The sequence below is a fragment of the Epinephelus moara genome, chromosome 16 (genome assembly GCF_006386435.1).
Source record: "Epinephelus moara isolate mb chromosome 16, YSFRI_EMoa_1.0, whole genome shotgun sequence".
Taxonomy (NCBI): Eukaryota; Metazoa; Chordata; class Actinopteri; order Perciformes; family Serranidae; genus Epinephelus; species Epinephelus moara.
The window spans coordinates 19478596-19494940 of record NC_065521.1 but is presented as its reverse complement, the minus strand read 5'-3'; the positions used below and the strand labels follow the sequence as shown (position 1 = coordinate 19494940).

The following is a 16345-nucleotide window of genomic DNA, read 5'->3' as shown; positions in this document are numbered from 1 at the left end:
CTGTCTCTGACTGTGTATGCAGACATCCTTGCATTCACTCATGCATTAGGTTGAAAGCGCAATTTGATTTCTTTATTTCTGAAACCCAAACGGATACTCACACAGCAATGTGTTTGTTTCCGTATAGCCGCGTCAGGCTGGCTCATCATATTTGAGCTGAGGGGTGAAGGGAAGTGTATCTAATATTCATGGCTGTGAGGCCATTAAGAGCTGGTGTGACTACAGGGGAATGATCAATGCGAGGAACGAGACGAGCAAAAACATTAAATTTACTCCAAAATATAAGAGAAATCATTGCACCATCCTCCAAGGAAAATCTAATTTGCCGGTCCTGTGTGTCTAATGATATTTGTTCTTCACAGCAACTAACAACATCAACCTGCTAAAGCAGCAGCTGTGACTGAACAAGTGTTAGGGGAGTGAGTTGGGGAAATAGGTTAATTACTGTTTTATTACCAGCGACAGACATTTAAAGAGCCTGTTAATTTAATTAATTGCCATTTCAAGCAGGGATTTTATGCCTTGAATGCTGTAAAGTCTATTCAATTTCAAGATAGGGAACTGATGATGATTCTGTGTAGTGTCTACTGTTACCGTAATTTCATAATGTGAAGCACATTAATACGGAGTCAATGTGGAACAGTACAAGAAAACACTAGTAAGAAGCCAAAAATTGCTTGGAGTGTTGTGTCTTGAATTGTAGTATCACTCAGTAGCACCTGAAATCTCCAAATTTTCTGTTTATTGATTCAGTTTTTCAGGTGCATTGTATTCTCCATAGCGTTAATGTAAAGCACTTTGTAACATACAGTTTTAGAAAACATAAAAATTGTATTCCTCATTCTGGCTAAAGTTTGAATTCAGACTCATTCAGAGACTGTTCAGTAAAGTGCTGAATGTGTAATCAACTGACTTTCAGGTACTAATATTTACTGTAATTTCACTACATAAATAATAATGATAATAATAATAAAAACTTAATTTGTACAGCACTTTTCAAAACACAGTTACAAAGTGCTTTATGAGACAAATAATATAGTATACACCATCAAGATAAAAACAGCAATACAAATATTGAACAGAGGCTAAGACCAGATCAATCAGTGTGTGTGATAAGAATAAATAAATAATAAAGTTGATAAAAGAAGGATAGAAACTAGACACACGACAGATATATGTTGGATCAAGGCCATGTAGGGCTTTAAAAGTAATTAGTAAAAGTTTAAAATCAATTTTTTAATTGAATTTTTTTATTCTACATTTAACAGGTAGCCAGTGTAGCATTGCAAGGGCAGGAGGTCTTGTCTCTTTAAATTAGTCTGGCAGCTGAATTTTGAAGGAGTTGGAGACGAGAAATGGCCTTTTGGCTGAGTCCTGAATACAGGGAATTACAGTAATCTATACGTGATGAGATAAAACCATGAGTGACTTTTTCAAAATCTGCTTGAGATAAGAAATGTTTTACTTTTGCAATGTTTCTAATTTGATGAAAACAGGATTGAATACCTTGGTTATTTATTTGTCGAAACAGAGCTCAGAGTCAAAGATGACATCCAAATTGTGGCAAAATACTTTACACTGGAAGACAGGTTCCCAAGGTTCCTTTTTTAGTGCAGGTCAGGTTTTGGGGTCCAAAGAAAAGGACCTCAAACTTGGACTGAATATGCACTTAATATCTGAGAGACAAGCCATAACATGAGAGAGAGACTGTCGCTACCAGTCAGCAAGTATAGTTTTTCTCAGGAGTGGTCGGACTATTGCATGTTTAAAAGTGGATAGGACAGAAGCAGTAGACAATGAGCAGTTAATAATAGAGAAAATCTGTGGGGCAACAGTCTGGAATACCTCTTTTAGAAATCTAGTGCAGATAACGTCTAATTGGCAGGTGGAGGAGTTTAAGTGGGAGATTAGCTCCTCTAATTCTAGCAGTGAGATTTGCTTAAAACTGGACACAGTGGAAGAGGGTTCAGTTTATATGAGGAGATTCCCAGTCACAGGTGTAATATGGAGCCCAGTGTCATCTATTTAATTCAAGAAATATTGGAAAACTGCTCACATAACTCAGTGGTGCAGTGCTTCCACATGCTGGTTGGGGAAGGGGGTGGACTACCGAGTTAATTGTCTAAAATAAAATCCTGGGTAAAGTAGTCAACAGAAATATTTGAATGCAGAAATAACATTTTGAATAGAGCTGCAACAGTCAGCTGACTAATTCATCTGCAACTATTTAAAAAAAAGCAATCCTTTAAATCAAACAATTTCACTCCCACAAACAAATTTTCAGTGTTGGGATAAAATCATCATCATGAGTATTACCTTAGTCGGTGCACGCTCTTCTGATCTCGATTGTTTGGTGTAAGGTGGTCATAAAACTCTCAGCTCTCTTAGGTCAGTCTTTTTCTTGTCTTGATGATCCGACCAAATCCAACATGTTGAGTATTGTCAAAAGCTTTTAGACTTGGTTCATGCAAATGGTTAAGTTAAATAACGTAAAAGTTTTCAAGAGCCAATAGCAGTGCTCTCTCTAGCACCAAAGGAGGCAGCAGTAACATGGTGGGGACTCGGTGAGTGCAAGATCCTGATCTTGAAGTCTCAGTTCTCTTGTACTGTGTAAAAGGAGGAGAAACTGTTGAAGTTGTGGAGTGAACAAGAGTCTGTGTATCTGATCCACTAACCAGTATTATATCATGAGAAATCTCAATTTTTGAGATGTTCACCTCTTGTTCCCACTGTCTCCTCCAAACGGTGGCTGGTAGTGTGTTGAATCAACAAAGTTCAAAATGTAAAGTTTGTACACAAGTGCAGTTTATCTTTATAGATTATAATGATGTCAAATTTACAAGAATACTGTCGACATATGAAGCCTTTCATCTTGTATTTTGTAGACATGTAAGGAATTGTAAGTTAGTCTTATTTCTTAAAGGGAGTTTAGCGTAATTTTTTTAACCAGGAGCAGGATGGGAAATAATCTCAAAATAAATGTAGCTGTCTTGCAAATATTGACCCTGCAGGATGTCCAGACTTTAAAAAAAATTATAGTGTTTGACTCAAAACTCACTTTGTCTTTAGATGTGAGAGGTCAGACTTAATTCTTCTTTCTTTTCAAAGTCTTCTAGTATATGGTAGGCATAAATCAATCATATGTTAAGATTGTGAAGTGTTCTGACATTGTAGAGATTAATCATTTTTTAAATGATAATTGTTAATGAAATGAATTGTTAGTATAGAGACCTACTTGTGACTACTGCATTAATGATAAACTATTTCGTGACCATAGTGGAGTTGAAGCAACTTTGGGTTTTACACTGCTGAAAATAACAAGAGAAACCAGACAATAGGAGCCTCCATTGTGGTCTTCTCAGGTTAAGGAAATGCTCAGAATACCGTAACATCTAATTTATGAAATCTCCATTTGATCATTTAACACCACAAACAATCCAGACGATCCTAACCTTGTTAACAAGAGTAAACTAAACTAATAAATTCCTTGTGTGTATTGGTCTGTAGATTATCAGAGATGATGCTCCTCTGTGGACAGATAAATCCTCTGACTCAATGAGAGGAAAAAACACACACTCAATTACTCCTCAGCAGTAGAGCCAAACTGATAATGATGACAATGAGTGCTGAGTCGGCAGCTAGCATTTCATGACAGTGCAGTTAAAAAGAGCTGTGAGTGAACATGCTGGAAAAGGGTCTTGGGTCGTGATATAGTGTGTGTGTGTGTGTGTGTGTGTGTGTTTGACTATTTATGAAACATAACGGATAGAAAGGTGAGGACAACTGTTTAGGATGTTCTCACTTGCCTTGGGATTATGATAAAAGTTTTATTTTAAGTTATTTTATTTTGTGTACAAGAGGAAATGCAGACATGTATACCCCAAAATGTTATCACTTTTGGTTAAGAAATGACTAACTGGCATGCTGATGCATGATTTGGTGATTTTTTACAAATTTTTAGTGCCATGGTTTTGATGAGTGCTGAGCTAATATTGATCTGCTGCCAGGAACAATCTCACATCAGTTCCTCTAATATTTACGTATTGTCCAACCTCTATCGCTGCTGCACTTCTCCCCACAACCATCTATGACAAAAATGAAATCCAGACTGTTGATCCTATGCACTCACAGTATGCAAATTGTAGTATGTGCACTATTAGAATGCATGTTTACAGAGTGAAAAGTCCGTGAATGCAAAGGACACAAAAGAAAAGGGGCAAGAGAAGTAGTCAGCATTTGGAGCTTTAAATTCAAATGCATGTTTTGTCTGAACACGTTCAGGGTAACGTGTGTGTTTAGCACAGCAAAAAGCTAAATAGGAAGCAACACAGGTCTACAAAGGGCTACTACAATTAGCATTTTTTACATAGTATGCCTTGTCCGTGTATGTAATCACACTGACAAAGCGTTTACAAAACAAGCAAAGAAGTGGAGTTGAGGAATGTTGATTAACAGCAGATGATACGGTGGTTTGGGTAGGGCTGAACAATTAATCAAAATTTTATCAAAAACATGATTCTGATCGGCTGCAGGGTGTCCATTAATTCCTGGTAATGCACACCAACTAAGTAGTCCCAGTGAAAATGTCAGTATAGTTTTCTAAATTAATGTGCTGGCTGTATATTTCGTGAAAATCTTGATACTGATTTGGGAACAATGACATTGGTAAACATGCTGTCAAAATATATTTACTGTTTGTCAACTATACACAATGCTATTGGCTTTAAATCTTGCGGACTCCCCTGAGGCAACTGGCTTCCATGCTGTCCATTAATTCCTGATAATGGACACCTTGTTGGGCGTTATCTCTTATTTGTTATTTAAAGCTTGAAGTTGTGACTTGGCAACATTAGTTTCATTTAGGTTTTTCAGAGTTTTGCTGATGCAAATAGTAAACTTTTCTATTTGTGTGTCTTTTCTCTCCATCTATTAATTATTACTAGTTGATGTACAGAGAAATTTATAGATCACATATCATGGATAAGCCGGGCGTGGCAGTGATGTTTTCATGTTAGTCTAACAGATGGGAGGTTGCTCCTCAGAGATTTTGACTGATTTGGCCTCAAGCTCTGGAGAGCAGCAGGTCAGCACAACACAGACTACCAAAGCCCACCACAAAGCCCAGGGGACAGACGCAGGATTCAAATAGTGAACCACAGCTTTTAGTCGGGTCATAGATGCATTTCACTTTTATTGTTACCGGGACAAATCATCTGGTCCTCTGTCCTGCTTTTTTGACATGTTCATGTACTGTATCTGGGTGGAGTTTGAAGGGTACAGGATACAGGGTGTTTTCATGAGTCATATAAAAATAAGGAAACAGATCAGCTACTCAGCACTAGAGTAAATACAATGCATAATGGTTTACAGAAAATGTTTGCTTCAACAAACAGCAAGACATCTTGATGTTTTTAATAAGTACTGTGTGCTAATACAGTCAGCCCAACAACACAACAGGAATGAAAGATAAAGTAGTTACATTTTTGCATTAATTAATTACATATAAGTAAATTATCAATTTTAAATTATTTTATTTCATGTTAAGATCTCGCCTCCAAACCTTCCCAGAACATTTAAGTCTACTCAGGCTTTAGATTTAGCAGGCAGCTAATGTAACTTTGTAAAGTTACTTCAGGAAACACTTTAAAATTAGTTTTGTTTTTACATGTTTACATACAAATGTATGACAATTATGCAGTTGTTTGGGTTGAGTTGGCAGCAAATAAATTAACCCCAAACCTGCTGCTCAGTGTTAGAAGACTGCTGCCACCTAGTGTTTAAGAGACATAACAGCAAAGAAGCTGGTGGCCTGCCTCTGTTACCTTTTTATTTTTAAGCATAATTAGTTTGAAGAACCATGACGTTGTTTAAATTTTACAGCATTTATAAATTCAGTCCAGAAGGTGGGTCAGAAAGTATGTGTATTTATTAGTGTTATATTTTTAAACCATTTGTTCATTCAAATAAATTACCAACCTACTCACTGGACCAGTGTATGAACATTGATTTATTATAGCAACTTGTTTTAACATTTATGATGCTATGAACTCTAAAAGACTGGTGAGGATGATTACGTTTTTGTAAAAAGAGTCATTAACCTCTTGTTAATACTTGGTGATATCTCTAAGCAGTAATAGTGACACCATTATAGGCTATCTGCAGAGGAAGATTAAAGACATGAGAACAAGGTGTAACAACCCAGAAAAGTCTTTTTTCATAGTCTTCTCACTTAAGTCTCTAATCTCTAATATTATGAGCTTTACAGAGATATGATTTATTGCAAAGCTATTGTATCTCTATGCATTAGATGTGTCTGTTTAACTGGCAGCCGGCTACCCTGCACCTAATGACTGTACACTGTGCAAGCACACATTGCACAGCCATCCTGCAAGTGCCCACACAGTACGAGGCTGCTGGGTTCAGGTACACACCATGTGCAGTTTGCATGTCTTCTCTGTGTTAGTGGGTTTCCTCCAGCCACTGCTGTTTCCGCCCACAGTCATCCACACCTGCAGACATGCAGACATGTAGGTTCGATCGATTGTAAATGTATGGAGCACCAACAGGTGGACATGTCTTTAACTAATTGTGTTGATCTGTGATAGACAGGTCCAGGCTCTTACCCAAAACATGCTCAGTGGAGTGTAGGAAAGGTGGATGGATGAATGCGGCCCAATGATATTTACCCACATGCCGTGTTACCTATTTAGGTAGAAAAAAATACCAATTAATTCCTAAATGTTAAAGTAATGTAAAAGTATCTGGATGAGTCAGAGAACAGTATCCCACCCAGCCCTAGAATGAGCTGCTTTTGATATTTTGGTCCAGAAAACTCTGGCAAGATAGGCTACATATGAATGTTTTTTAGTTTTGGTGGTTTTCATCTTGTATGTCTTGCATGTTCTATTTCTTTTATCAGAATCAGAAATACTTTATTGATCCCCGGGGGGAAATTAGGATTTGTTACAGTTGCTCCAGTGTAAATAGAGAAATAGGTATAAGAAGTAAGAATAAGAGAATGAAATAAAGTGTGTAAATATAAAGCAATAAATTAGAAACATAAATTAGAAATTAAATGTGCATTAAATTAATAGATAAAATGTGCATTATGCTACTGTGTTTAACACTACTACTTATGAAATAAAAATTAAAATATTAAAATATATATTGTCACTGTGCTGAGGCTGTAAGTGTGAAAATGTAATATTTTCTAACATAATTTTTAATATATACTTAAATAGAATAAAACAAAAGTAGAATTAGAGTTCCAGAAGAAATATGTACAGTTATGTGCATTGTATGTTGAATTAATCTATACAATCAAGAGGTGAGAAATATTGTACAGCTGAATAATTGCACAGAATTGCACCCAATAGATCATCAAAATTTCAGATTCCATTAAAGGTTCATTTGTATCATTAATATCTGTAAACACAGCACAGCAGACTTGTGTTTTTAATCATGATCACTTGAGAAACACAGAAGAAGCTAATTTGTCATCTGCATATTTCATATTCTCTCAAGTCATTAATATGTAGTCATAGATAGCCTATCGATATGTGATGTATATTTGTATTTGGATTAGTGTTGGCGGGTTTGAGGTGAAGGGCTGTGCAGCTCTCTCTGGGACCCCCCCTGCCCCGGCTGCTGTATCTACATGCCTCCCACCCTTGAAATCATGCGCGGTCGTTTTCTTTGAAGAGGGCGCCGTTTTCTCCGCAGAGCCGCGCCGCTGACGCTGCTCCGCGGCCGGGCCACGTGACGAGGCGAAGCGGCCTCTCCTCTCCTCCTCTCTCGGTCCTTCCTTCCCAGGGTTCAATGAGCGCTGCGTGGCCCCACCCCGTCTCTCTTCAGCGCTGTCTATCTCCTCAATGTAGGCTACTATTCTCGGAGAGAGAGAAAGCGAGAGAGAGAAAGGGAGAAAATAATAACCTCCAAGAATTGGTTATTCCTGTCTTTCACCTTCCACGACCAGCGGCCAGGAGGGGAGCGGCCTTCGCGGTGGGAATGTGCTGCTACAACAACCCCGCGTCCTATTTTTTTGTGAATGTAAATGCACATGTAGTCTCAAGCTTGTAGCCTATTTACCCACCTCGGATTCGAGAGGAATATATAGCCTATACATATATATATATATATATATATATATGCATGTTTGTATGGGAGTGTGTATGTGTGTACACATATATAGGCCTTATGTAGGCTATACAAGCTGAGCCTGACAGCGGGGGTTGCTTTTTCACCTGCAAGAAACGTGAATACATTTCGAGGGATTTTCACCTCTTGGTCACGTTTTCCTTTTCTTTTCTTTTTGCCTTTTTTCAATGATTTTTCGTCTTGAAGGGATTCTTCGGAGCCGCGCCGGGAATTTAAAAAGTCTATCGGTGCGCAGTTTTGGAGGCTCGGTGGTGATGTGAGGGGCTGATAACACATTTCAGCAACAAAAGCGAGGGGCAGGGAGAGAGAGAAGGCCCTTTGGAGGAGAAAACACAGCAAGGAACAGCCATCACAAATAAGGAGGACAAATCGGGGGGTATTGGATCGTCTCGGAGTCGGAGGTGGTGGGGGATCCAGCCGAAAAGACAACCGCAGTGAGTTTGGAGCTGTTTTGGGTTGATTTGATGCAGCGAATGAAAAGGAGCCGGATGACGACGGAAGCAGTGAGAAGATCACACATGTAGCTCGTTTGGGTGTAAATATTATTTCCCTTCTTCCTGTCCTGCTGGGCCCCCCGATGAAGACAGCCGTCGGGGAGACAGAGAAATAGATAGAGAGCATAAGTGTACACCTATGGACATGTTTATCATGAAAGGAGACGTGGAAACGAGCCGCGCCACAGCACGGGCGAGGTTTTCGGACACGCCGAGTTCGGCTCCTTGTCACGGGCAGCAGTGAGACGCAAGACCCGGGCTTTTGGAGATGCAAATTAGGCTGTTTATTCTGCCTCCGTTTGAGGTGAAACCCCGATTTTTTGGTGTCTCGACAGACGTTGTGGATTACAGTTGTTAACGTTACACAGTCGACGGGGGGAGAGAGTGGGAAAACAAAACAAAAACTGTACTGCATGTTAAAGGAGGAAAAAGCCCGAGTAGGATTCAGCAAACTGAGAAGGCGGCCTCGGTGTCGTCAGCAACAGTATCCTGCCCTTTCTCTGACAGCAAAATACGCGTTATGGACACATAATTTCTACAGTGCTGCACCACGGACAGTTTTTGGAGCAGGCCAGGGACGTTACACGGTGTAAATGTGGCTGACATCGCTGCCAAATCCGCATGTCAAACGAGGGATCTAGACTAGTTTAGTTTATTTATTTATTTTTCTTTCTACATACCCCCCCTCCACCTCCACTTCTTCCACCTCCTCCTCCTCCTCCTCCTCCTCCCCTGGACCCCCTTTTTTCTTTTTTCTTGCGGGAAGATGGGTTGTTTGGGCAACAGTAAGACCGAAGACCAGAGAAATGAGGAGAAGGCACAAAGAGAAGCAAACAAAAAGATAGAGAAGCAGCTCCAAAAAGACAAGCAGATATACAGAGCAACACACAGACTACTACTTTTAGGTGAGTTTGATTTTATTTATTTTTTTAAAATCGTAGTTCTTTTCTTGCTGCTTTACAGGCAAGTCCCCAGTCTGCAAAGTTAAGGCCCTGCTTCCTCCCTGCATAACCTTCTGGGATGTTGTTTTGGGAAACATTGTCAACAGTGTGACTTTGCCATTGCATAAGGCTAAAAATGCAGCAGTGTGTTAGGTTTCAGCATGTTGCCGTCAAATCGACAGTCCACCACTACCAGCACCAAAACATGCTGTGGCAGAGTCAGTGGATTGGTTTGAGAGTATACAGTGATGTATAGGTACATATGTAAGGTGGGTAAACTGCTGTCAGTGATCATCATAGGAGAAACAACCACTTATATCAATAAAAACTTAGTTCATTGTCATTTATAGTTAATTCAGACATGTTTTTAAACAGAACACATCTCTTTTCAGCTTCATTAGTTTGGGACTACATAGCATGCTGTGCAGAATTCATTCTAGTCCTAATTATGCACATAGGCCTGAAAAGTTAACTAGTTTTACATCATATGCCAGTTTGTGAGTGTGCAGCCGAAACAGTGTCTTAAGCTAATGTGACTGTAAGAAAGAGAACGTTGAGAACTACCTAATGTAGAAATGAACATGTGTAAGGCTCAACATGTGGTTGTGTGTGTCAGACAGTGAACTGGAGGTGGGCTGGGTCTCTACATTACATAAGAGACAAACAAGAGTGTCTAACTTTCCCTGCCGTGCTCTCCTCCTATGTCCACTTCTGAGAAGTCGTGGTGTTCTTTGTCAGAATCATAATACCTGATTACAGAGATGCCAGCGAGGGTGTGTATTGTATGACACGCCTGTATTTATGTTGGGGAGGAAGTTGTGGTGACTTTAGGAAAGCAGAAGGACAGGACCTACATGAAAACCAAAACAAAGATGTCTGCCATAAAAGTTAGTTGCCTTTCAGCTATACAATCTACTAGTTGCACCTCATCGCAGACCTGTGTACCTGCAGGCTGGCGTTTGTGATTTTTCATATTTTGGAGGATATCTTTAAACAGTGAACAAAGCCAAATGAGGCATAAAAGAGTCACTCTCAATTCAAACCTGGTGCACCTGAAAAACTGTATGTTAGGCCTCGTGCTTGGGTCGTGTCCATGTTAAGAAAAGATACATCTGTAGTGGCACAATCCATGTTTACCATGAAGAATCTAGCACTAGAAGTGGCAATCAGCAACCAACACATGGTCAACTGTTCAACATTTGTGGTGTCAATCTTTATATTAATTGTAGGTGGAATGTAAATGCTGGCCATCTATGTGCAGAGCAAAACATGTGGCATTTCTCTCCACCAGGCTGAAGTCGTTGATCAGTGGATTATGTGCTCAGAACTACGCTGGTCATTGGATTAAGTAGATCACCAAATTAAAGTGTTAATGGGGTTGTTTCACTTCGAAGACTGACTCGTAGATAAGGAATGATGACACAATGCTGTATTGAGGAGTAGCACTTATTTTAGGTCTTGTGTTGACAAATTAACACTTTTACAGACTAGACTCTTTTTACTGAAAAAATGATGACCTTCAGGTAACATTCTTTTAACCAAAACCGATCTGTTGGTCTCCATTCATGGAAGTTTGTTTGATCAGTTACATCAGTTTATCTTCATACATTTTACCCAATTTGACCCAAAATTCGATTAAATGTTTTATTAGCTACACACTATACTGAGGTGAACTTGTCGGTAAAAATCATTGCAGGTATTTGAACTGACAGTGCAATTCTAATGCAACATCACCACAGTATTTGCAAATCAAAGGGACAATCCTGTGTGCACAAAACTGTAAGTGTTTGTCATATGGTAATGTACTACCACAGCTATCTGTTATTTACCTGCACTTTATTGACTAATGGTGTTGCATCCTCCCCCAGAGGTCATACACATTTTAGTTAATCAGAGTTCATGACATATTGCACAGTTAACATCTATGTCTGCTACTCCACGTATTTCCAGGAAATTCAGAGCAGACCAGATCTACCAGCTGCCATGCTAGCTGTGAACAAAATAATAGTCTTTTTAAAACACATTTTCGAATTGATGTTGTTCAAGGTATGACTCAGTTCTTAAAACTCCATTGGTGTGGTTTTAAAGTTTCAGTAGAATACACGCAGACTGAAGAAATATTTCCTGTTGGACATACCACTCATGGCCAGGAGCCCCTTGTAGCATTTCGATATTTTACTTTTGCTGATGGTTTAATTTGCAGACTATAATTCAGCCAAACTTCTTAAATGCTTCTCACACACACGAAAGGCAGGCTACATTAGTGCACTTAACTATTTCATGCAGGTATTTTGCAAGATTCTGGGGTGTTTCTGCTTTATCAGGCAGTGTAGTGTGGGAAAAGACAGGGAGATGGGAGAGAAAAAGGAGAGCTGACACTGTGACATGAGGTCATCAGTCAGATTTGAGAGCATGATGTTATGAGTTCATGGTATGTGCTGTAGCTTGCTGAGCCACCAAAATGCCCAAGTCCCAGACTCTTGTGTGGCTTGTCTGATAATGTGTCTGACTACCACAAATGCATCTCATTGGTGGGAATCTCAGGCTATAACATCCTAATACAAAACTGTTGCAAACTACCAGTCAGTCAAACCATGTTAAATTAGGAGGGACATCAGTTGAGTGTTATTCTTCCTTTACCAAACAGCACAGCTGCGTTAGATCCAACATTGCCAATAAGAGAATCACCTCTCTGAGATGTCACATATGTCACATGTCTTCATATCAAATCTTGATATTGGGACTATTCTCAGCTGTAATCACCTGTTTTCACAGATATTTTTAGATATCAGTGTCAGCTATTGCTACTCTAAAAGTCCCCAAAACGTCATCAGGGGCTCCAGATCACCTGTGTGGAACACAAATGGCAGCATGTCCATCCAAACATGCCTCTTTAGTCACATGTTGAAGCTGAAATGTTTTTAGAGATTTAGCTTAACATGACTAGTATTGTCTCAAAATTAGACACGAGGCAGTCATAATTAAGACACACTGCACTGTAAATAAGAGAAATGTATTTTTCGCATTTATATTTATTGGTTAATTTAACAGGGATGCCAAAAGTCCATTTCCATTTGTAGGCCCAGATGTGACAGATGTAACATACCCTTTAAAAAAAGAAAGAATGGAAGATTGAAATTTAATCAAGTATTGAAATAATTTAGAGGCAGGAAGAGGAATAATAAAAAGATAACATTGTTTTTAATATAAATCTAGCCTCACTGTCTTCACTTGTAAGAAAAACGACTATATTAGCTTAAATAGCTTGTTAAGATTATTGCATTTTTAAACTTCACAAACTACTTTACTTTTGATTTGATATAAAATGTACAAAGTATTTGCATCCCTTGCTCAAATAATTAAACATACTTGATTGAGGTAAAGTTATGAGTCATTGTTGGTCTTGACTTTAGTTGTAAAGACAAAGAGGAGCAGGCTGAATGGAAAAAATGTTTTAAGGTCTGAGGCAGGAAAGGCATCGGGCCGTGTGAAAGAGCAGCAACTTGTTGCTCACCCTTCATGCAGTAAAACACACTGCAGGCGTGGCATTACAGAGCAAGAGATGAGAGTTTCAGTCTTACAGCAGATACACACACAGGCCATCCACAGGCCTGCAGCGTACTGCCAGTTACGCTGAACTACTAATGCCTTTTAGCAGCATCAGTTTGATAACTTCAGCATATTACTGTTTTGTTGTCAGCCAAATGCCACAGACAAGAACAATGATCACATTTTCCTTCCAGGACATACAGAGATATGATGAGCTCTTTTTTTTTGGTTGAGCACTTAAACACCTGCTTTTCTTCTATCAATCTTAAAACATGCTTTTATGAAAAAGTCTAAAGGCAGTCATCATCAGGTCTAAAATGTAATCTTGTGATTTTGATCACAGTATCTAGTGGAATAATCCAGTTTATTATTTCAGTCATGACCATGCAGCTCTGTCCTTGCCTCTACTCCCAGTTTTCCCAAATAACGTCACAGTCATGTATGAAATTTTCTGTTTGTTCATTGAAAGTTTCCTGTAGGGCATAGCAAGTCACAGCCAAAACAGCTTTTTAACTTCCATAAACATTTTAGTCAGTGCTACAGGCATACTGTAAAGTGGCATTTCAGACAAATGTTTGTGTCTTCTTGTTTTACATGTCAACAGATCCATAATATGTCCTTCTCTTTCTCTCTTCCAGGAGCTGGAGAGTCAGGAAAGAGCACCATAGTGAAACAGATGAGGATCCTACATGTTAACGGCTTCAATGCGGAGTAAGTATGATATGAGTTAAGGCCTACTATCTAGTAGCTGAACATGAGCGTATATCCACAGCATGGAATGGATTGCAATATACAGACAGCCATTTTTGGAGGACAATCCTGCAAACCCATCATCAAGATGTACTCGGTTTATGAATACAGGGTTTATAGGAATCTTAAACGGGACGCAGTCTTCAGTTTTATACATGTGCTTTTTGGATCAAACGGTACTAGTCAGCCAAAACAGCATGAATTTAGCCTAATTTGAATTATTTTAACACCAGAGAAAGACCTGTGTGTTGTCACATAACCAGTGCTATTGTTTTTTTAAGGGCAGCATGGTAGACTAGTCAGACAGCTCTGCAGGAAGGGTAGTTTGTCTGATGAGAGGTTAACTCAAGCCTGGAGTGTTATGAAGTTTTATATTTAATGTGATGTGTCACTGTTAGCAGGTAGAGATAATAGATACTTGATTGTATTGACCAAAATTGACTTTTGAGCTAATCTCTTTGTTGTTAGCAGGATAGCAGCTGCATGAGTTCAAATTTAGTATAGCTCAACTCCATGGTGTCAGGAAATGTATCTTCCAATTAACTTCATGGAAGGCATGCAAAGCCTTATGGGAACTGTAGTTGTTGAACGCTAATGGTGATTGTTATGTCTTTGTTAAATAACAAGATGCCAGTATAAGTGTAGGTGCGCATTAAGCTTGTAATAGAAAAGAATATCATGTCTGTACATTTCAGAAAAATCCAGCGACCGCTTCATGTGTCTGACGCCGCCATTCCTGCAGTGGCAAGTTGTAGTGAATACTGCCTGCGGACAGTGACACTGACAGTGTTAACTGGTGATTTTCAGCCCAGTGCATCAGTGGTTGGCCGTAGTAACTTGTATAAAAGGTTGGCAGGAATAATGAACACAGACGAGTATTAGGGGTGGGAAATTTTTATTTATTTATTTATTTTGTAAAAATCGATTTTTATATTAAGCGCAAATTTTTCTCGGACGATTCTAAAAATCGATTCTCTCCCCAGAATCAATTTTTTTCTATTTATTTTAGGCCGATTTTTCCCCGATAACCGATAAAATACGTTTATTTTAAAACACTCTCCTCTGGCTCTGATGCTGCTGTCTCTATGCCTGAAGTCCCCACTCTTGGCTGTATAACAATGTCCCGCCTACAGCCCCCACTGATTGGTTACACTGATTGGTTACACGGCACAGTGATAGCCAGTCAACACTGAAACTTCTACGTGCAGCGGCATAGACTTGGAGGAGAGGCAGACTGCCCCGTGAGTCAAGGCAAAAAAAAAGATTTAGGCTGATTGTCATCAAGTGAACATGACCTCTAGGTCCTTTAATCAATAAAAAGAAGACAGAAGTTAACTCAAAATATAGCTGGCATGAGTGCCACAAATGTGGAAAAACAATTAGCACATGGTCCGCTAGCATAATGCTAATGACTTAAACTCAACTCGTGCGCCACCTAGTGGTGTGGTGGAGCCGCTGCATCAAGAGAGGCGGCACATTCATTTTTTATATATATATACATACATATATATATATATATATATATATATATATATGTATATATATATATATATATGTATACCAACCAAGAACTTTGTCATGGACAGTTATATCGAATCGCAATACTTGTAAAATCGCAATTATTCAGAATCGCAATATAAATCGAATCTGGACCCAAGAATCGTATTAGAATCGAATCAGGACAAAGGCATATCGTCCCAGCCCTAACGAGTATGTTTTTCTGTACACGTTCTGTTTGTCTTATCAACAGCTGCCATCACTACGAACAACCATGACACATTGGGGCTGAGAGTCACCAGTTAACTCTCAGTCTTTTAACCAAAGCACCAGACACCATTGTATGTGTTCTGTCTGTGATGCTGACCTGCTGGTGTTTACTTTGTGGTCATTAGGTTGCTCCAGTTTGAGTAAATTACATTATATTTCACAGATACGCCACATTGAATGAGAGAATGTATTCTGTGGGACCACCGCAGCCACGAGAGAGTGTCTAAGCCCACTAACGTCAGCTAGCTTAACAGTTTTTTTCCCCCTAAAAGATTGCCACTACTGTTGGAGCAACTGAGCACTGCACAGTTTCCTCCCAAACTCCTAGACATTGTTGTTAAAAGTAACGGTGCATAGAAATGGTAAAAGTAGTAAATTGTACACTTAGGGCAGCTTGAATCCAAACATTTATGTATTGTGCCATTGTAGTAATGGCGTCTTGCTAACTTGCGGTACTCCCCTGCATTTGTCTATAATGCTTCCATGTTTTTGTCTAAACTGTCGGGACATTTTTGTTCAAACACTAATCTGGTGTTTTTGCAGCTCCATGAATACAGTGCAGGTGGAACTCTTTGTGAGTTCTTTTTTTTCTTAGCACCACTTTATGGAGTTTGATTCTTGGGGTGAATAACCAATGAGTCGATCCAATCAGAGCTGATCATGTCAGATTGATAAACGAGAGGAGCA

At 39.1% G+C, this 16345-nt stretch overlaps 1 protein-coding gene across 1 annotated transcript in view; it reads left to right on the top strand.

Annotated features, from left to right (window-relative positions):
* The first annotated feature begins 8066 nt into the window (after positions 1-8066).
* Positions 8067-16345, top strand: part of gnas (GNAS complex locus) — a 34493-nt gene continuing 26214 nt past the window's right edge. The window contains exons 1-2 of the mRNA XM_050064828.1: positions 8067-9556; positions 13780-13852. Coding sequence (XP_049920785.1) covers positions 9418-9556; positions 13780-13852 — 212 coding nt within the window. The 5' untranslated portion in view covers positions 8067-9417. The remainder of the gene's footprint in view (positions 9557-13779; positions 13853-16345) is intronic.